This window comes from Aegilops tauschii, chromosome 6 (genome assembly GCF_002575655.3).
Source record: "Aegilops tauschii subsp. strangulata cultivar AL8/78 chromosome 6, Aet v6.0, whole genome shotgun sequence".
NCBI classification, from domain to species: Eukaryota; Viridiplantae; Streptophyta; class Magnoliopsida; order Poales; family Poaceae; genus Aegilops; species Aegilops tauschii.
In genome coordinates this window covers 486,812,349-486,834,349 of record NC_053040.3, presented here as the reverse complement: position 1 = coordinate 486,834,349, position 22,001 = coordinate 486,812,349, and the positions used below count along the sequence as shown (strand labels likewise).

General features: G+C 45.6%; 3 protein-coding genes across 3 annotated transcripts; 1 reads left to right on the top strand and 2 right to left on the bottom strand.

Annotated features, from left to right (window-relative positions):
* Positions 1 to 366: 366 nt before the first annotated feature.
* LOC109755289 (receptor-like protein EIX2) lies at positions 367 to 4,489 on the bottom strand. Its single transcript, XM_020314198.4, has one exon. The coding sequence runs from the start codon at positions 4,071 to 4,073 to the stop codon at positions 555 to 557; it is 3,519 nt and encodes a 1,172-aa protein (XP_020169787.1). The 5' UTR covers positions 4,074 to 4,489; the 3' UTR covers positions 367 to 554.
* Positions 4,490 to 11,489: 7,000 nt separating this feature from the next.
* Positions 11,490 to 15,287, top strand: LOC109755288 (protein FAR1-RELATED SEQUENCE 5). The gene is made up of 7 exons (XM_020314197.4): positions 11,490 to 11,733; positions 11,851 to 12,078; positions 12,461 to 13,515; positions 13,618 to 14,075; positions 14,196 to 14,576; positions 14,670 to 14,744; positions 15,055 to 15,287. The coding sequence occupies exons 3-5, from the start codon at positions 13,092 to 13,094 to the stop codon at positions 14,379 to 14,381; spliced, it is 1,068 nt and encodes a 355-aa protein (XP_020169786.1). The 5' UTR covers positions 11,490 to 11,733; positions 11,851 to 12,078; positions 12,461 to 13,091; the 3' UTR covers positions 14,382 to 14,576; positions 14,670 to 14,744; positions 15,055 to 15,287.
* Positions 15,288 to 18,710: 3,423 nt separating this feature from the next.
* Positions 18,711 to 21,734, bottom strand: LOC109755290 (F-box/LRR-repeat protein At3g26922). Its single transcript, XM_020314200.4, has 4 exons — positions 21,114 to 21,734; positions 19,765 to 20,649; positions 19,530 to 19,685; positions 18,711 to 19,390 (listed from the first exon to the last, which is right to left on the bottom strand). Exons 1-4 carry the CDS (start codon positions 21,117 to 21,119, stop codon positions 19,001 to 19,003), a joined length of 1,437 nt encoding a protein of 478 aa, XP_020169789.1. The 5' UTR covers positions 21,120 to 21,734; the 3' UTR covers positions 18,711 to 19,000.
* Positions 21,735 to 22,001: the final 267 nt, after the last annotated feature.

The window sequence follows — 22,001 nt, the reverse complement described above, 5'->3', positions numbered from 1 at the left end:
GCAAGCTTGGTCATGATCAAAGGGCTCCAGGGTCACCTGCTCCGAGGGCTTGAACTGGTCGGCCTTCAGCTTCTCCACTTTGCAGGCAGACACAGCCTCGGTGGTCATGGTTGAGTTGAGTAAAAAATGTCTGCTCAAATGGTAGCTTCAGAGTAGCATGAATAAGTCTACAAGCACTGATGGTGAACAAAGGTTTCTACCTCTTGCCTCTTGAATCTTGATATATCTTCTATATCTTACAAACAAGTCTGTTCATATATTGACCAAGTGGTGTCATTTTTTTGCTATGCCAATGAATTATTACTCTTTGGGGATGTACAACGCAAACTGAAGAACACGAAAAAGGCAGAGTACCCATGTGGCTGACTTCAGTTTAAATAATCCACAAACCTATACACTTCATTTGTTACAGTACTAACATACAAATACCAATACATCAGTACAATACATACGTCCAGCCAAGGCCCCTTTAGGGTTACACAAATAGAGATATGGTGCGAACATACAAATAATATTTAGGTACAAACAATTCGCTTGCTGCGGAGTTTGGCACTTCATGGTGCACCGTCTTGAGTTTTCTCCATCACGTGAGCCCACCTTACAGCCACTTGCACATAAACCATGTCGTACATCATATCAACAAACTGGAAGAAGGCAGCCCTCCATGTCCTCTTCATCAACATGGTGCAGAAAACTGTCCACAGACCCACCACAAATCCAATGCTCATGGCAAGATAAACAGATGGCATATGATCTATATCTTCAAGGCCACTTTGCTCTGCATCATGTGTTGAGCAGCTCCTGCCAACAGGATCTCCACAAAGACCAGGGTTACCGATGTAGATATACATCTGGTTATCAAGAGCTTGTAGCTGTTGGCCGGATGGTATTGCACCGGACAGATTGTTGTATGACAAGTTCAAGTGGCTCAAATAAGTTAAAGCTGACAAACTTGATGGTATTGAACCAGAAAACTCATTGAAGGATAGGTCGAGTGAGTCCAACTGCCTTAAATCACCAATTTTGTTTGGGATTGCTCCTGTGAGGTGGTTGTTTGACAAGTTCAGATTGGTAAGCCCAATGAGTAAATGTATCTCCTCTGGAATCTGTCCTGCCAAACTATTACTTGACAAATCAAGAACTACCAGTAGCTGGTAAATTGCAAAGGTGTAGTCACGCTTTTGGTCCTTTGTGATTACTGGGATGCTCTCTTCATATATGTAATCTCCGGTGTCATGTGACACCACTGTCATCATTGCCTTCAGGTTTGACAAAGACCATGGTATGCTTCCTGTTATCTTGTTGTGTGCTATGTCCAAATAATGAAGGTCGTGAAGGGAAGTGAGACTCTTAGGAATATGACCATTGAACATATTTGATCTCACTCTTAATATTTTCAAGTGTGGCACTTTTTCTGGTAACCATTCTGGCAATCCTCCAACAAACCTATTGTAAGAAAGATCAAGGAACATCAATCCTGATGACCTTTGAAGAAATTTAGGGAATTCACCAGTGAGATCATTGTTATTCAAGGCTAAGCTCAGCATGTCAGAGCCAAATTGATCTGTAGAGTTTGGAACAAGTTCCTTTTGGCACTGCATAATATCTCCTGTTAACTGGTTTCCTGATAGGTCCAACCTTTTCAGTTTAGTCAATTGGCATATAGACGACGGGATGGTGCCTATGAATTGATTGTTTGCAAGCAACAACTCTTCGAGTAGTGGAGCATTTAACTCTGATGGCAATGAACCAGATAAAGTGTTTGAAGATAGGTTCAGTCGTACTATATTTATAGGCAACTGTGGGACTTGACCTGTAAACATATTGGATCCGAGATATATATGATCAGCTGACATGTGTTGTAGATCTGATGGTATTGACCCATGCAATTTGTTTCCTGATACTTGCAAGAAGGAAGCTCGAGAAAATGTAACCCAAAACCAATCAGGAATAACATCATCAAGATTTGCATTACTGAGAACAAGGACATCAATGTCAGATTGCCATTTAAGCCACTCAGGAAATCTAGGGCCCAATTGACATGACCGGAATATTGCGTACTTCAACCTAAATGCAGGAACCCATTTTTGGTTGATAGCTAATCTCACAGAGTTGTACGAAAAGTCCAGATACTTTAAATTCAATAGGCCTGTAAAATGTTCCCCCACGAGCACACTATTTAATTTATTATGGCTGAGGTCCAAATGCTTTAAATTATCTAAACTTGCTGACTGTTCTTTCAAGAGAAAATCACTAAAGTTATTACTGCTGAGGTCCAAAATCTTTAAGTTGCCCAAACTTGCAAATTGTTCATTGGAGAGCACACCACTGAAGTTATTGCAGCTAAGGTCCAAAATCTTTAAGGCGCCTAAACTTGCAAAATGTTCTTTCAATAGCACACCGCTGAAGTTATTGTGGCTGAGGTCCAAAAGCTCTAATTTCCCTAAATTTGCAAATTGTTCTTTCAAGAGCACACCGCTGAAGTTATTGTTCCCGAGGATCAGACTTTTCAAATTACTCAGTGCTCCAACTCCTACAGGTAGAGGGCCACTCAACATGTTTTCAGATGCATGAAGAACACTGAGATTGGTCATGTTACCAATCCAACTGGGAAGATTCCCGATCATATTTGCATCCTGCACCGAAAATTCTTGCAATGTATTCCATGAGCACTTTGGTAATCGCCTCATGAACTCCCCTATGCTCGAACCTATGTTGTTACCACTGAACCGCATTCTGGTCAAATTGCACAAATTTCCCAATTTTTCTGGTATCAAACCCACGAGCTGATTCCCACTTAAATCTATGACTTGAAGGGCCGTCATGTTTGCCAAATCACTAGGAATGGACCCTTCCAAGCCGGAATATCCTAGGTGAAGCTCCTTAAGGCCTGTGAGATTCCAAAACCACGCATGCTTGAGTGAAGTATCAAAGTTGTTGGACATATCAAGGACCTCAAGATGTGTGAGGTTGGAAAGTGATACACTAGCAGACATGGTACTACTGAGTCCACACCCGGACAAGCGAAGCACTTTAAGAGAAGGAAGCATGTTAACCCTCTGAAACCAATCCCCCGCAGAATAAAGATCCACACCACTCATGTCAAGATGTCTCAACAAAGAGAGACGTGGAAACCATGCAAGATCCATATCAGGATATAAATGCCAACTCACATCAAGATATTGCAACTTTGAGAGATTGCCAAATTGGGGTATTGTGAAGGCGTTATGAGACATGTCAAGGACCTCAAGATGTGTGAGGTTGGAAATTGATATACTAGCAGACACGTTACCATTGAGACCACAGTCGGACAAACGAAGCACTTTAAGAGAAGGAAGCATATTAACCCTCTGAAACCAATCCCTCGCAGAACTAAGGTCCACACGGCTCATGTCAAGATGTCTCAACAAAGAGAGACGTGGCAACCATGCAAGATCCACTATGTAAGACCAATTCCCATCATAATAGTCATAATTCCCACAGAGATCAAGATATTGCAACTTTGAGAGATTGCCAAGTTGGGAAGGTATTCTCCCACCGAATCCTGCCGACGAGAGGTTGAGATACCTTAGGTTCTTGAGAGAAGACAAGAAGACAGGGATGCTTGTGCCGTTGAAGTCATTGCAGCTCAGATCAAGATACCTCAGGTGTTGTAAAGTAGCCAAAGAAGAGCTCATCTCGCCTGCTAACAAGGTCAATGAACTGCTCCTGCTCGGGTAGCTGTAGTCGCCCATGTAGTAGTTGTAGTCGTAGCTGTTGTAGCCCATGTCGTACATGGCGTACATGTCGTACCTGTCGTACATGTCGGTGTTGCGGAGGTTGAGCTTGATGAGATAGCCCGTTCTGTTGCTGCACCGGACTCCCTTCCACTGGCAACAATCCTCACCCTGCCATGACGAGAGATGGCCGGCAGGGTCCATGAGGCTTGCCTTGAAGGACAGAAGCGCATCTCGCTCGCTGCTGATGCAGGCTCCAGACCCACTCGCTTGGCCATGGGAAGTGGATGATGGTTGGAAGATCAATAGACAAATCAGTAGTGCAGTTCCTCGGACGAGGAGCGCAAGCTTAGTCATATTGATTGGAAATGGCGGATGGAAAGGAGAATGGATGACAGAGCAGCTTATCTCTATCCCGGTTCCACCACAACCGCAGTATAGGAGTATGGTCTACAACCCACGTCTTGATCTTGGTCTTGTCATGCATACTTTTCCTATACTCAAGGTGTGGCTATAATTTGTTGATTCGGACAGCCCACCATGCACAGCACGGCACAAGTTGGAGTTGTAATCTGTATCCAGCATTCGCTCAATAACACACATTGTGTGTCACGTCTAGCATTAAGATCTAGAGAGTTATTTTAGTGTTGGCAACCCCTCCGTCTACCTGAAATACACAAATTTAGATGCATAAATACAAAGACTCGTAGCTCTCAGTAGTTGTCAGTACTCAGCAATCAGCAAAACGAATCAAAAGGGCAGTATTTCAAAAAAAAAACTCGTCAGAATTTTACCAACCACTCCCATTGTATGGTCCACAAGCAAAGCCAGTCCAGGTCTTGGTCTTTGTCATGCTGTATGCATACTTTTCTTATAGTCAAGTCAAGTTATGGCCGAATGATTTGGACAATCGACCGCGCCGAGCACGGCACGGCACGGCAGACATCATAGCAATTTTCTGATGTTCAAACAGATTACTGTAACCCCATGATGGCCAAACAGATAACTGTGCAAAAGATGAGCATTTCCTGCTCAAATCAAGTTTGCGTCAGAGATACAACGATGTTCAGAACAATTCTCTTGCAGGCCACAAGCGGCTACCTGCAGACTTGCTTTGAGTCTGATAGGTGAGATGTTCTTTTCCTTTTCCTTTGTTTTATTCTTGCTGGACGGTGTACTAGCAATTGAACAGGCAAATGAGCTGTGCAGATGGTGTGGAAAGTGTTATAGGATTAATTAACATGTGTCAGTTATGCATTCGCAGTCCACGTCATGGTCTTGCACTGCATGCGTACTTTTTTTCTAGTCAAGTCAAGTTTTGGCCGAATGATTTGGGCAGTTGACCATGCTGAGCACGGCAGACCATTTGCACGTTGGTCATGTTGATTAGGAATTTGGAGGGCAAGATTTAGCCCTCCCTGTTTCATCTTATCCCTTAATATAGATTAGGAATAGGGTAGTTTTCTCCTTGCTGCTGGCTGGAAATTACACCACATGGAAGTTATGGAACACAGAACAAAATCAGCTGAGAATATCTTGCTTAGCTTAGATTTGTCTTAAATTGATGACGATGTAGCAAAAGTAGAGGAACTAATCGGTTGGAAACAGAGCAGGACACGCTTCACCTACAAGTCTAGCGTAGTAATCTAGAAAGCCAACTGACAACTCTGAATTGCTCTGCTCTGCTCCGCTCCCTCTGAGTGAAATAGAAAGCGAACCTGTGAGAGCAGTCGATGATGAGGCGCTTGAGCTCGTCGGCATCGAAGCGGGAGTAGAGGAGGGCCGCGACGGATGCATCGTCGAAGAGGTGCGCGTCGCTCCCCAGCCGCCCCACCGCGTGCACCGCCGTCGTCGCTCCCCAAACAGTATAAAATCATGCTTAGTTCCAGCTTGTGAGTTGTGAATTGTGACGCCAATTTGCTACGGTCTCCAAACATAAGTGTCAGCTAGCTTGTGTTGCTAATTTGCCGCACTGCAGTTCACTCAACCACTGCAGTTTTATGATACCGATGTGTTTTTCTCTATAAATTAAGACGGAGTTTCGTGACATGATGGACAAAGAGCCAGAGCCGTCTCTGCTAGTGACATGACCTGAGAACTCCACATTCGACCTCTTCCTCCACCCCGTTCTTGCATCCACCTGCTAGGACTTACAAATAGGAACAGTAACTAGCACCCATATCACATAAGTCATGATAACAATGATCTCCTATTTTAACAGAAATAACAGGCACGCTTACCATAGGTCTATGTTTATCTTTAGCACAAGGTTTGGCAATTCTAGCGGTTTCACCGCAGAAATGAATAACATGCCCATCAATATTATCAGACAAGAGATCTTTAACAATAACAATATTAGGTTCAACTTTAACTTGCTCAGGAGGTGTATAAATTCTAATATTGCTTTTACGAACCACAGTTGAAGCTTTAGCATGATCCTTTATCCTAATAGGGAAAGGTGGTTTCTCAATATAAGAAGTAGGAACAACAGGATCATTATAAGTAATAATCTTTTCTTCAACTTTAGTAGGTGCAGCTACTTTTACTTCTATGGGAGGATGATATTTAAACCACTTCTCCTTGGGGAGATCAACATAAATAGCAAAATATTCACAGAATGAAGCTACTATCTCAGAGTCAAGTCCATATTTAGTGCTAAATTTACGGAAAACATCGGTATCCATAAAAGATTTAACACAATCAAACTTAGGTGTCATACCTGACTCCTTACCTTCGTCGAGATCCCAATCTTCAGAATTGCGGTTAATTCTATCCAATAAATTCCATCTAAATTCAATAGTCTTCATCATAAAAGAGCCAGCACAAGAAGAATCGAGCATGGATTAATTATTATGAGAAAGCCGAGCATAAAATTTTTGAAGAATTATTTCTCTTGAGAGCTCATGATTGGGGCATGAATATAACATTGATTTAAGCCTCCCCCAAGCTTGAGCGATACTTTCTCCTTCGCGACGCCAAAAATTATATATATAATTGCGATCATGATGAACAAAATGCATAGGATAATACTTCTGATGAAATTCCAATTTCATTCGTTTATAGTTCCATGACTTCGTATCATCACATAGCCTATACCATGTCGATGCATCTCCCTTCAAAGATAAAGGGAATACCTTCTTCTTAACAACATAATCGGGTATACCTACAAGCTTAAATAATCCACAAACTTTATCCACATATATTAGGTGCTCATCAGGATGCTTTGTTCCATCTCCTACAAAAGGATTATCTAGCAGTTTTTCTAACATACCCGAAGGAACTTCAAATGGAATAATTTCATTTTCAGTAGGTTCAGTAGGTTGAGGAGCAACTCTTTGCTCTACTGGTCGGGGTGAAGATACCCCAAACAAGCCCCTCAGAGGATTACTTTCCATAGTAACAAGTGACAGTAAATTTCAGCACACTATATAAATTTTTTCTTACTAAATTTCACCTACCAAAGGCGCTTCACTCCCCGGCAACGGCGCCCGAAAAGAGTCTTGATGACCCACAAGTATAGGGGATCTATCGTAGTCCTTTCGATAAGTAAGAGTGTCGAACCCAACGAGGAGCAGAAGGAAATGATAAGCGGTTTTCAGCAAGGTACTCTCTGCAAGTACTGAAATAAGTGGTAACAGATAGTTTTGTGATAGGATAATTTGTAACGAGCAACAAGTAACAAAAGTAAATAAAGTGCAGCAAGGTGGCCCAATCCTTTTTGTAGCAAAGGACAAGCCTGGACAAACTCTTATATAAGGAAAAGCGCTCCCGAGGACACATGGGAATATCGTCAAGCTAGTTTTCATCACGTTCATATGATTCGCGTTCGGTACTTTGATAATTTGATATGTGGGTGGACCGGTGCTTGGGTGTTGTTCTTACTTGAACAAGCATCCCACTTATGATTAACCTCTATTGCAAGCATCCGCAACTACAACAAAAGTATTAAGGTAAACCTAACCATAGCATGAAACATATGGATCCAAATCAGCCCCTTACGAAGCAACGCATAAACTAGGGTTTAAGCTTCTGTCACTCTAGCAACCCATCATCTACTTATTACTTCCCAATGCCTTCCTCTAGGCCCAAATAATGGTGAAGTGTTATGTAGTCGACGTTCACATAACACCACTAGAGGCTAGACAACATATATCTCATCAAAATATCGAACGAATACCAAATTCACATGACTACTAATAGCAAGACTTCTCCCATGTCCTCAGGAACAAACGTAACTACTCATAAAGCATATTCATGTTCATAATCAGAGGGGTATTAATATGCATAAAGGATCTGAACATATGATCTTCCACCAAATAAACCAACTAGCATCAACTATAAGGAGTAATCAACACTACTAGCAACCTACTAGTACCAATCCCGGACTTGGAGACAAGAATTGGATACAAGCGATGAACTAGGGTTTTGAGAGGAGATGGTGCTGATGAAGATGTTGATGGAGATTGCCCTCTCCCGATGAGAGGAGCGTTGGTGATGACGATGGTGATGATTTCCCCCTCCCGGAGGGAAGTGTCCCCGGCAGAATAGCTCTGCCGGAGCCCTAGATTGGTTCCGCCAAGGTTCCGCCTCGTGGCGGCGGAGTCTCGTCCCGAAAGGTTTCTTATGATTTTTCCCTTGACGAAAGACTTCATATAGCAGAAGATGGCCATCGGAGAGCCCACAGGGGGCCCACGAGGCAGGGGGCGCGCCCTGGGGGGTAGGGCGCGCCCCCACCCTCGTGGCCAGGTGGGTCCGCCTCTGGTGTACTTCTTCCGCTCAATATTTTTTATTATTTCCAAAAATGACTTTCGTGGAGTTTCAGGACTTTTGGAGTTGTGCAGAATAGGTCTCTAATATTTGCTCCTTTTCCAGCCGAGAATTCCAGCTGCCGGCATTCTCCCTCCTTGTGTAAACCTTGTAAAATAAGAGAGAATAGGCATAAGTATTGTGAGATAACGTGTAATAACAATCCATAACGCAATAAATATCGATATAAAAGCATGATGCAGAATGGACGTATCACATGGCTCCATTCCGGGCCACCTCGGCGTTCAATTGCAACCGAGAGAGCGGGCATTTCCTTTTTTGGAAGGACTACTTTGATACAACCTATTTTCAAACATCAAAAATTCCGCCGCCGTTTTCGTATGAGTAGGCATCTTTTCAACCGTATTAGAGAGGGGGTAGTCGGCTATGATGACTATTTCGAGTGCAAAGAGGATGCCGTTGGCAAGATTGGTTTCTCCTCTTATCAAAAATGCACTGCCGCCATCTGAATGCTTGCATACGGAGTGCCCGGTGATCTCATTGACGAGTACGTCCGTATGAGCGAGTCTACATGCCTAGACTCCCTGTATAAGTTCTGCAAGGCTGTTATTGTTGTGTTTGGCCCTGAGTACTTGAGAGAGCCGACTCCTGAAGACACAGCCCGTTTGTTGGCGATGAATGCCAGCAGGGGCTTCCCAGGGATGCTTGGCAGCATAGACTGCATGCACTAGGAGTGGAAGAACTGCCCTTCTGCTTGGCAAGGGCAGTATAAGGGGCATGTCAGGGCTTGCACTGTCATACTAGAGGTCGTGGCGTCTCAAGATCTCTGGATCTGGCACTCTTTCTTTGGCATGGCAAGATCACACAATGATATCAACGTGCTTCAGCGCTCGCCGGTGTTTGCTAGGCTTGCCGAAGGCAACAGCCCACCAGTGAACTTTACTATCAACGGCCACAACTACGACAAAGGATACTACCTGGGTGACGGTATCTATCCTCAGTGGACCACTATTGTCAAGACAATCCCCAACCCTGTCGGAGAGAAGAGGAAAAGATTTGCCCAAGAGCAAGAGAGTGCTAGGAAGGATGACGAGCGTGCCTTTGATGTTTTGCAATCTCGATGGGGCATCGTTCGGTGTCCTACTAATACCTGGTGCACGCAGGAACTGTGGGAGGTAATGACTGCTTGTGTGATCATGCACAATATGATCGTAGAAGACGAGCGCCCGAAACGTCTGTACGATCAAGGGTTTCAGTTTCAGGGTGAGAATGTTGTGCCTGAGCACGGAATAGCGGTAACGTTTGAACAGTTCACCCAATTTTATCATGGCATGCGTGATTGAAAAACTCACGTGTAACTGCAAAATGATTTGGTCGAGCATATGTGGGCTCATGTTGGCAACCAATAGATGTATCTTCTTTTATTCGGCTTGCAAAACTATGTGAGACATTTTTATTTTTATTCGGCTTGTAAGACTATGCTATTTTATTCGGTCCAAACTATGTTTATTTGACTATATGTTTAAATGTAAATTCAATGCAAAAATGAACTGTTTGTTGAAATAGGGCGGTCAGCCGCCACGCCGGCACATATGGGTAGGCGCGTTAGACGCGCTCCTGACTGATATGTAAAACAGAGCGGACGCCGGGCGGGCGGCCGACCCAAACGGATAAAATCACCGTCTGTTTTGGTCGGTCCATTGAAGTTGCTCTAAGCATGTATAGGGAAACACTATATGCTACGCTAGGGGGAATGGCCGCCAAACACATCCCCGGTGGTGATGCAACTGCAATCGGCGGGCGGGTGGTGTGTGTTGAGTACGGACAACGAGATTCGCTTTTGATTTTCCCAGTGTGGAGCGCGCGTGCATGAGAGAGGACGGCCTGCAGCTGCGCGCCTGGCGTAGCGGGACGAGTCGTGCGTGGGAAGGAGGTTTGACTTGATCCAACAGCTGTAGTTGCACGAATCGAATGGCACGGAAGGTGGCCGATCTGGTAGTCTAGCCGGCTGACCGACGCAGAGCACTACCCAAAGGGGGCCGCCAGCTCACTGATCCGCGTAGTCCGCGCCGTGGCGAGTGGCCCCTCCCCTCCGTGCCGGGAGAGAAAAATTCTACCGCGCGACGCGTACGGCTCCGCTGCTGCACCATGCATGCATGCACGCCTGCATGGATCACGGATCACGAGGCCGCAGCTTCAGCATGCTGCCGTGTTGACCTAATGCGGATGACACCATTGCTGCTGCGCTGCACCGGCCACCGCGACCTCCAAGAGAACTGGCAACGTTGCCCGCCACCGTCCTCTTACCACGCTCTCCATGGCCGATGATGTTCTCACGGCGCTGCCCGACACGGCACGTTCTCGGCCAAACATCGTCCAAAGCAAGCTCGGTGGCTCTCGTGTGCTTCAGGGGCCACCTCATGAATCACCACCGAGGCTCCGACAATCGTATTCATGACGTGCCAGCGTACGTCCAACGGCCCTCACTCAGCGGCTAGCCCCACGCTGCTGTGACTCGTGTGCCAAATAATAAGGAAAGTCACTGATACTCCGTTCGAAAAATAATAAGGAAAGATAAGTCAGTGGTGCTGGACGGCGGTGCACATGCCATGCCCCTACCACGTACTGTACGTTGGTCCGGGAGCTTTTCCGTCCGCAGTGGCGCCAATGCAAAACAAAAGAGGTAATTAAGAGTAATTGGTTTCTCGCGATGGCCAAGTGTTGCTCTCTCGAGTCTCGGCGATAGATTAGAGCCACTCTTCCGTTCGTTAAGGGTTTCAGCACTGCTCTTAGCCTTGTTGCTAAACATATATAAGTGGACGCGGAGGAATTGATCACGAGCACACAGGCGCTCGTTATCTGTCCCCTCGAATATGGCCTCGTGATTCGTCTTAGCGCGCACACGTGACCGGTGCTGGGCCCAGCAGTCGACGTGGAAATTGGAAAGTAATGGATAAATTGTCCTGGACGGTGGGTCTGAATTGCTCGTACTTTCGAGGCCGGCAGGAATTGACTTCAGATCCGTTGCTTGGATCATCGTGCGATTACTGATCCGTGAATCATGCGTGCTAACGACGTGATTTCGCTGGAGTAAATGCAGAATGGGTAGGTGGGGCGAACTCCTTCCTACCTCCACTTCCTGCCGCTAACGTCGTACTGCGGACGGCTGGGCGGCGGCTCTACCACCACCTTAGGGTTGCGGTCTCCCGGCTCCGACGGCGATGGAGTTCTTGCTGCATCCGTTCAACAGGTGCTAATCTTGCTCCTCCGTGTCAACTTGCTCACTCTTGGATTGGGTTTGGACTGGCTTCCGGATTTGAGTTAGGCGCTGGATCTAACTTTACCTCTGGTTGGTGTGTTCTTGCAGAAGGACTCTGATTGAGGAAGTGAATGACAGCGAGGTACCGACGGAGCCAACGCGATATCCTGTTGTTCCGGTGCCGGCGTCGTCGTTGCCGGCGGCGAGTGCATCCAGCGCAGATGCGCTTATCTGTTCGCCACCTCATGGAGCAACAGTGGAGGGTGGTGAGAGGCCGCAGGCATCTGAACACTCAATAGAGCAAGTTGATCCACAGGCTCCGGGATGGACAAGAAGGTATGTATGTGTAGCTGATTCGAATTGTATGACTGAATATTGTAGACAGATAATTGGATTCGTGCTAGGATTAGTTGGTGGACTAATCTCTCTGGTGTGGGCTGGTCTACTGAAAACTCTGCAATTGACAATGTTTGCTGTAGATGAAAGTAAATTACTCCAGAAAAGATGAAATAATAGAATTCACTCTGAACTGGGACCTGTATTATATAGTCAGTAGGACTGAAATCATATTGTGCATCCAGTGGTATTCCTGAAAGTGTGAAATTGTAGCATGCGGCAGCTGCATGGGTAAAACAATGAGACGCACCTATGCACTAAGATTTGTATGTAAACATTGCGGTATTTAAGAAGAATACATTTTCGTGGCTGATGTATGCAGGGTCAGGGTTGGGGCTGCTGCGCCAGGGCGTGCCCCCTGCCCGGATAGGATGACAGCCCTGGAGAAATCGGTCAGAGTTTTTGCTGAAACTCCTGGTGAGAATGTAATCGTGCCGAAGATAGGGGTCAGCTTCGATACTCTCGGAGAAGCATATGATTTTTACAATCTGTATTCATGGGAGAAAGGGTTCGGCATTAGATATGGAAAGAGCAGGCTGAATGTCAACAGGGCGAAGTGCATGCAAGAGATAGTTTGTGGCTGTGCGGTATAGCATCTTTCTGCTTGTACCAACTGACTTATACATCAGAAATTCTTTCTATGTCATGAAGTATCTGGCGTCGTGCTTGCTTAATATTGTTCCAGGGGAAACCAATTGTCGAGAATACCCGGTCATGTCGATGTGAATGCCCTGCTCTAATACGGTTGCTGCATTCAAAAGATAATGGGTGGTATATAGCAGAGCACCGGGAGCAGCACAATCACTCGTTGTCACCTACGTATGGGCAAACTTTGCACTGGCCATCACACAAGCATATCGATGTATACAGCAGAGATTTGGTGAAGCAGCTGAGGGAAAATAATGTGAACCTGTCGAAAGTGTACAACATCATAGGCAGTTTTTTTTGGGAAGATGGAAAATGTACTATTCACAAAGAGAGCATTGCGGAACTTGTGTGGGAAAATTGGACGTGATCAGGCTGAAGATGACGTCCGCAAAACAATGGAGGTATTTCAGGAGCTAGGTGCTAAAGATCAACAGTTCACATATCGAGTCCAAGCTGCCAAGGACGGAAGGATAGGTACTCTTATGTGGGCTACTGGTAACAGCAGATTGCAGTACACCTTCTTCGGAGACGTCGTGACATTCGATACAACTTACAGGACCAACCTGTACGACATGCCTTTCGGGCTTTTTGTTGGAGTGAACAACCACTTTCAGAGCATTATACTGGCCGGCGTCTTGGTGAGAGATGAGAAGGTGGAAACATTTGAATGGGTTTTTGCAGAGTTTGTCGGAATGATGGGTGGCAATGCGCCGAAAACAATTCTAACAGGTATAAAACATTGGTTAGGAGTATCATTGTACAAAATGTAGTAATTAATGGATAGGTTGTTCCTGCGTGCATAACCCAGTTGTTATACATTTTGTTTTGCAGACCAAAATCGCGCGATGGAGGTGGCCGTAATGAATGTGATGCCAAATACGGTGCACCGGTGGTGCAAGTGGCATGTGCTGAAGAAGGCGAAGGAGTCATTGGGGCGATTGTACTTCATAAAGAGTGATTTCCAAGCAGAGTTTCACAAGGTCGTTAATCACATGCTGACAATTGATGAGTTTGAAGAGGCCTGGAAGTACCTAATAGATAAATACAACTTGAAGTCGCACGAGTACATGACTAATATATATGAGACACGTCACAAGTGGGCAAAGTCGTACTTCAAAGGTGTGTTTTGTGCTAAAATGACTAGCACTCAGCGGAGTGAAAGTGTGAACCATATGTTGAAGAACTATATACCCCCAAGATGTCCTATGCATCTGTTTGTGAGGAAATACATGGTGCTGCAGTTTGTCAGGGAAGCGGAGGAAAATTATGAGGAGAAGAGGACCCTAATTGTAAGAAATAACCTCTTTCGCGAATGATCTGACAAGTCATTCAGCTGTTTTTCTCTTTTCTGAAAGCTTCATCACCATCATGCGCACAGAAAACTTACCGCAAAATTCACACACTTGTAGAATCGACGGCCGGCGTTGGCTCCAGAACGAGGGATCCAGGTATACACCCGATTGCCGCACCCTGCACATGGGACCAGGGGCAAGACCTCATCCTGCGCAGCCGATGAAGATGATGCAGACATGGTTGAGGGCGAGCTCGTACTGGGAATGGCTCGGCTACGATTGTATACAAGTACTGATCTGTGACATGAACCAACTGGGATAAGGTGCTTAAGTAGATGTGAACCGTGCTGGGTAAGATTCCTGCCTCCAACGGGTAGATGCATTAAATAAGTGTGCAACCACCCGTTAGATGAGGTGCAGCGGTCAGCCTCCGCAGGATGAGGTGCCTGTCGAAGAAGGTGAAATTCCAGAAGTTGGTGGTGGTCCTGGTGTTCCGATGTAAATTTTCTGTTTAATCCTCTTTGCTTGATTGTGCGGTGAATCCTAGTGGTGACTGATGGTCTGATGCTGGCTGTAATTTGAAATATGCAGGGGTCCTCTGCAGGAGTTGGAAGGTGTTGTCCATGAAGGTGGTGCTCTCTAAATGGTTAGGGTTGGTTCGGAAAGGTATGGCTGCCTTGAGTTTTTGGTTTATTAAAGACAGGCAAATGCCCTTACTCTGAACTTGTTAATCCAGATGTATGCATCGTTGTTTTGTGACCTCCCCAACCTTGTGATTGTTGCCTGGTCTGTGATTAGTTATTAATTACTTGCCTCTCTTCACTGTTTTCAAAGAAATCCATGTCACGTTCACTGTTTAAGTTAATTCCATACGCAGTTTGATTATTGTCTAGTTCTAAGAACGGATGCATGAAGTCTTGTGCCTGCTATCTTTCTCATACTGTTTTCAGTTAATTGTTTGTTTGTTGAATTGCAGATGTTTGACAGCGGCGAGTATATGAGGCAACATTGTTTTTGATGGTCGTGGTCCGGAGTCCCGAGCTTTGCTTACTATCTTGCTTCATTTTTGCAATTTGTTGAATACATATTTACAACTGTTGGGGAGCGCAACATACTGTTGTTGTGATTATGTTTGTCCTCCAGCGCTGGAGAGTTGAGTGACAGTTCTGGCTGATGCATATTTTTAGGCTGCAATCTCTATTTCTGTTTTATTGCTTGTTGAAGGCTGGACATCAGCAGTACAGGCATTTGCCACTTGATTAGCTTTGCAGGAAGAGTAGAGCAACAGGACTGCACTCTCCAGCCGAATTTTGGCAGTAGCTCTAGTGGTGCACTACAAGGTATCAGCAGTATAGAAACAACACAAGTGGTCATCCAGAAATCCACCTTGACGTACCCTGGCTTCAAATTTTGTCACTCGGGCAATTTTTTTAACTCAGACCAAGCGGATTGATTGGGCTTTGTGACGTGCGTGTTATAAACAGCAAACTGAAACCTCTTCCTCTCTGAACACTTTCTTCCAACTCCTCAAGATCACCTTATCAGGTTAAAAAAAAGATCACTTCACCTTATCTGAAAGGGAAATGATTTGATCCGGCTGACCGGCCAAGTTTTCAGCCGGACGCGTGCCAGCCATCAAATGAGATGAGATCCTCGCAACTGCTCACCAAGCTCGCCGTCGTCGACAGCTCGTTGTGACAGGGAGCACACATGGATGCTACGGCGACCAACGTTTGCTGGCACCGATGTCGCAAGCGCCACGTTTGCACACATGGATGCTGGAACCAGACACACAAAAATGCTTCAACGTATTATTTTGCTAGAACCAGAGGTTGGGGATGGCGAGCACGCAAGTCATCGCCGGCGGCGATACCGGAACAGAAATTGGGGGAGCTGTTTTCACGGCCGGCAACCCCCGCGGCACTACCATATAACTGTTGCGTCGACGTTTTTTTTTTGCTGCGAGCGATGACAACGAGGCAAAACGGGCAAGGGAACAGATCGAGGTTGGTCATGGAACTCTTTCGTGATCTGTACAATCTCTCTGTTCGATCTGTGTTCCAGTCCAAGGGGGCGAGAGGGGCGGCACACCCATCCAAGGTCATACTGTGTCACCACTTCTCTTCGCCCCTAGCAATCCATATGTGTTGTGTTGCCACTTCTCTTTTTTTCACCTATTCGTGACCAACATTATCATACTGTGCATCGCTCTTCTTCTATCCTTGTCCCTGGCGAGGCTATCCTGGACCAATGCTTGTAATTCCACAAACTTGTCTCATCTACAACACCCATGTTTCGAGGAAAAAAATGATGGGTTGATTGAGAACAAGCTTCTTCAAGGCGCCAGTTTGGGACATAGGTCATGGCATCACACGTACTATATACGTCTATCTGCTGCTGCTGCCATCCCCAACCCACACATCCTCCTCCTGCCAGCTCCAGCACTGGGCATAGGGGCGATGACGAGATGAAAATGTGGGCTAGGAGGGCGAATGGCTTCCACTATGATGGTTTCGGCTCATTCTGGTGCCGATAGTGGTCGTTCAGTGGTCTCAGAATCTTCTTGTGATTTTTATTACGTTTGACATACTTTGTACATCCGACAAACTTTAATAATAAATCTATTTTTTCTTCTTAAAAAGGCAAACTCACGCTGGATCGATCCTTCACCCCGTAGCTATCGACCTATCCTGATTGATACACTAAATGTACATACGCAATAGTCGATGCCTCCGCCAGCCGAAAGCACAGTTTTTTTTTTGCACTCTTATCTTTTTGCTTACCAGGCGTGAGGGGGTGCGTGTGGACAGAGGCACAACGACAGAGGAGCAGAATAGGTAATGCTAAGTTCTTTTTAGATAGGAGAGATATGGATGATCAAAGTTTTACCTAAAATACGAGAAGACTCAATAAACCCGGATGGAGGTAGTATCCAGTGCCGTAGCCAGGATATAGCTACGCCCCGGGCCAGCTTCGTTGGAACAGTAATACTGTAGCCACAGTACCCCACTGTAGCTACAATATACAAAGCGTTTTACTTCCACGCCCCAGGCCATGGCCAGGGCAGCCCGGGGCCTGGCTACGCCCTTGGTAGTATCTATTAGTGGGAAAGAGACACTTCGGAAGGCAATGGCACAAGCTATCCTGGTCTACGTTGTAAGGCTATTTGTGATGCTATTACTAGATTTGTGATGCAATGAAAAGCATGGTGAAAAATGTGCATCCCAAAAAATTAAGGTGGTATGGGGTTTAGAGATTTATACAACATTTCTTTTGCAGGGTGAGATTTATGCTGCTTTAATGAAGCAATGTTGGCCAAACTAGAGGTTATTGTCTGAGCTATACTCGCTCTGTTGGGTTTGAAAACTTACAAACAAGGAGAAATTTAGCCCTGGAGATGGTGCAACGATTATTGTTTGGGAAGTTCAATGGATTCCGATGAGCCATGATTGCAAGATAATGGCGCCAAGGGGGAAGTGCTTGTTACATACAGTTCAAGACATGATTGATCCAATTGCAGGTGAACGGGATGGGCAGATGATCAAGGGTAATTTTTGGCCAGAGTGAATGTGGCGAGGATTCTGCAAATTCCTCTTCCTACACATGGTCAATCGGGTTTTATTGCATGGGAATTCTCCAAGTTTGCATGTTTCTCGTTGAGATCGACCTACCATGCGGCATGAGGGCATAATATAGAACGAGCGCTCGCCTCAATCAAGGGCAAAGAAGGATGGATCCGTGCCCGGCCTAGAAGGAACTTTGGGGAAGGACGGTACCCTCGAAAGTGCATATTTTCAGTTAGAGGATTTTGCAGAGTATTGTTCCTTGTTACTCCACATCGGCAGATCCAATTGTCTTCACATTGGCTGTTGCCTTGTGACCATGAGATCATGGATTCAAGTCCTGAAAACAACCTCACAACCTCTTGCAGGAATGCAGGAAAAAGCCGCATACAAAAGACCCAAAGTGGTCGGACCCTTCCCCGGACCTTGCGCAAACGGGAGCTACATACATCGGACTGCCCTTTGCCTTCCCAGCTTGTTGCATTGACCCGAAGATCTCCATCACATTTTATTTGTTTGCGATGACCGACAGGGTAATGGAGGTTTGGGAGGCTCTCGGTCTAAAGGCTTGTATTGAGTCTGTTGCTGTCCGAGAGATCAGGGGCAGCGATTCTAGAAGAACTGTTGTGTGCCGAGCTCCCATGCGGAATGGGCGTCCCAGTGGCGAATGGAATTGAAACTACTCCCTCCTTTTCATAATGTAGTGCATATAGATTTTCTAAAAAGTCAAACTTCACAAACTTTGACTAAGTTTATTGAAAAAATTATTTATATCTACAATATCACATATATAAAATATGAGAATACATCTTATGATGTATCTAATGATATGTATTTAGTATTCTAGATGTACGCAGTTTTCTCTACAAACATGGGTAAAGTTTGATTTTTTTCAAAAAAATCTATAGGCACTAAATCGTGGAAGAGGGAGTATCATTGTGGCAGGGTAGTAGATTTGATGGTAGCGTTGCCCATGAGGAGAAAATTGGGTCCGTAGCACGTTCTGCACTGATGCGTTGCTTGTGGAGCTTTGACCAAACAAACTTGTGGTGATTGAAGACATCTTGAGTTCCAAGTGACAATCGTCCCCAAGTTGATTCGTAATAAAGCAATAATATGCTTTTACCGACGAAGAAAAATGTTTTAAATTCTAAACTTATTATGAGAACGATCAGCACTACAGCATAATAATACACTAAACCTTAAAAAGACATAATACAGTTTGCGGTCGATATATATAGAAAGACTGAAACAACTCTCGACCAAAGTAACAACACTTCTAACACAGCAGTGAGCACTCTGAAATCAACCACCTCTTTTGCCTCACGTAAAAGACCTTTTTGCCTCAAGCAGCGAGCACTATGGGTACTCCATTTTTGCTACATGGCCAGGCCTCTTGGCACCAAAGTGAAATATGGCAAACGACTCAATCCCAGCTGCAAGCCTCCTCTTCAGAGAGACCCTCTGCCTTTTAGTCCAGGGGTACCTGTTAGGCTTCTCCTCGCAGTTGCCGCACTCCAACCTACTATACAGGAACACATCTGCTAGATTCACCGCCGTCACCATAACATGTCTGACATAACTCACAAAGCAGTCTTCAGATTCAAAGCCAATGATGACGAGTGTGGCCAAGCTGTGGTGTTGGAAACCTGCTGCGGCAGAGTCCCACTCTACACCCTTGTTCTCACTATATGGTAGTTCTTTCCTCTTCTCCTCATCCGTTTCTGTTAAACACGCATGATCCCATACCTGCATGCCAGGAATTAGGACAAAGATAAAAAAAAAGAGTTATCTGTAGATCAGACATATTTTGTATCTGGTGAGAAAATCTTGCAAAATGTAACACTAAGCCCATGTGGGAAAAAGAGATCTTCAGGTAAGCACGTACCGTCATGTATAGCTCCTTCAGTAAGGGCGCAGCTTCAAGAATAAACATTGTCCAGGTAAGATCATACCCTTCAGGAAGACTAGCTAGATTCACAAACCTTAGTTGGCAGAAAACAGATGCCAGGGATTGCGTCGGACATTCTGGCTGCACCCAAATCTGCAACGAATAAGCATATGGTGAGATGGGCAGAGAAGAAGTGAAGCCACAACTCGCAAAGCGACAATCTTTGACTTACCTTTTCGGAATTAAATTCCAACTTCAGATCTCGTATAGAGGTACCACTAAGAAACTCACTTAACTCAACCATCCTGCTGTAACTAAGGGCGAGATTTGTGAGGCTTACAGCCTCCAGCAATGGGACATGACCAATAAACAGTGGATCTTGGAACTGCAGCCAACCTTCAAAGACCATCTTTGTGAGTTGAGGGAGCCAGTTCAGCTGAACTTGTGCGAGCCTACAGTGGGCAATACTAAGCTCACTGAGATGAGCATGTTCAAGTGGCAGCGTGCTGCAATCACCAGAGTCACAATGGTACAAACGCAAATGCTTCAACCGCTTGCAAGTGATGAGGACGTTGGATATGTCCGATTCACCAAATCTCAAATTCTCTAGGTCGAGGGTAGTGAGACCACCAAATGCACTTGGGCAGGCATCAAAGAACAACATGAATTTTCTCCCAGCGGTGACCAGATCATCCTCGTCCATGTCATACCTCATAACACTGAATTTCGCGTTCTCGACCAGGTGTGCTGCCATGGCACAACCAACAGCACGCCCAATGGATATGGGGACATCATCTCCCAAGTAGAACGTCGTGGACAGAAGGCGGATGGTGTGTTCTCCAGGATTTCTACGCGTCAATATGCTCTCCATCGCTTGGACCACAGCGGCATTGATGCGAACCAATTCATTATCAGAGATGTCGGTGCATAACACGCCCTCGGGAAGGAAGTGCTGAGCACTTATTATAAGTCGAGACAGCTTGGCACAGATTTGAGTCCACCGTCTAGAGAGGACGCTGGTTCTTGCAGCCTCGCGGAGATTGAGTCGGTCAAGAATGTTGACCAGAATGTCATCAGGCAATGCGCTGAGCCTATCAGCTCTCTTGCCTTTCTGCATCTGGCATGAAGAAAAATAAGAGTCATTTCACACTAGTTGCAAAATAAAAATCATATTCTCAGATATGCAAACTGTGTGCAATAGCAAACATGCAATTTCGATGGTAAAAGACATCCTGACTTTGACATATTTATTGTCACAGAAAAAAATGCAATTATTTTTTTGAGAGTACCCAAATTGCGTACCATAGCTTTATAGAAGAAGAGAATATTAGCCAGATGTGGAGTTGTGTTGTCGTTTGTGGCTGTCTGTGGGCTAGCCAGATGTGGAGTTGTGCTAAAAATTGAAATGATCACAGATGCAATTTTGATTCAGTCACAAAGATGCAGTTTTTATAGTCACAAAGATGCAATTTTGATGTAGATGTGCAAAATTTTCAACTTTGATTAGATCTACTGTAGTATAAAAAGGGTTCTCACAGGAAACAAAAGATCTGCCAGGGAAAAGAGGACAAATGTACTCACCGTCATGGCTCCCGCGTAGATCTGCCGAGGCCCGAGAAGAATTGGTTACCGTGAATTTGAATTTGAAGGCTGAAGGCTCACGAGTTGCCGTGAATTAGCACCGCGGTTGCCGCCAGGCCAGATATATAGCGGCTGGGTTCCCGCCAGCAATTGAAACTCGGAGACTGAATTTGAAACAGGACCTGTTTCTGATTGTATTCCGGGAAGGACTGCTTTGTTTGCGGATTGCGATTTAAAAAGGGAGGCGCTTCGATTGCGGACTGCGGCTCGGAGAGGAGCCGCTTGATTGCTTCGATTGCTGGTTGCAGCTCGGAAATAAGCAGCTCGAAATGGAGCTGCTGCTGCTTCGATTGGGGACTGCTGCTCCCAAAGGGGGAGCTGCTTATTTGGGCGCCTCTGCTCAAGCACCGCTCGATCCTCATTCGAGGCCTCCGACGGCGACGGCGACGGCGCGCGGGGGGAGCTCGGCACACGGCAGGCGGCGGCGCATCACTGACCTCCGATCCCCTTTCCTCTCCGGTGAAACCCTAGTATAGTAGTAGGAGGGGGCGGCGTGGTGGATCACCATTTTATTTGTGCGGCCTGCGATGGAGAGATAATGGCACGGATGGGCCAAGGCCCAAAGTGCGATTGCGTTCCTGAAGCTCTGGTTTGTAGTTTGTCTCAAAAAAAGAAAAAGAAAACTCTGTTTGGAGTATTATTTTTTTCTTAAAAAAAGGGGAAGGGACGCGGCGATTCGGTGCTCGAGTTCAGATGCTCCCGAAATCGTCCGCGTACATTCCTTGCTCGGGTTCCGAACAAATCACCATTTTATTTGTACGGCCTGCGATGGAGAAATATTGGCACTGATGGGCTAAGGCCCAAGTGGGATTGCGTTCCTCAAGCTCT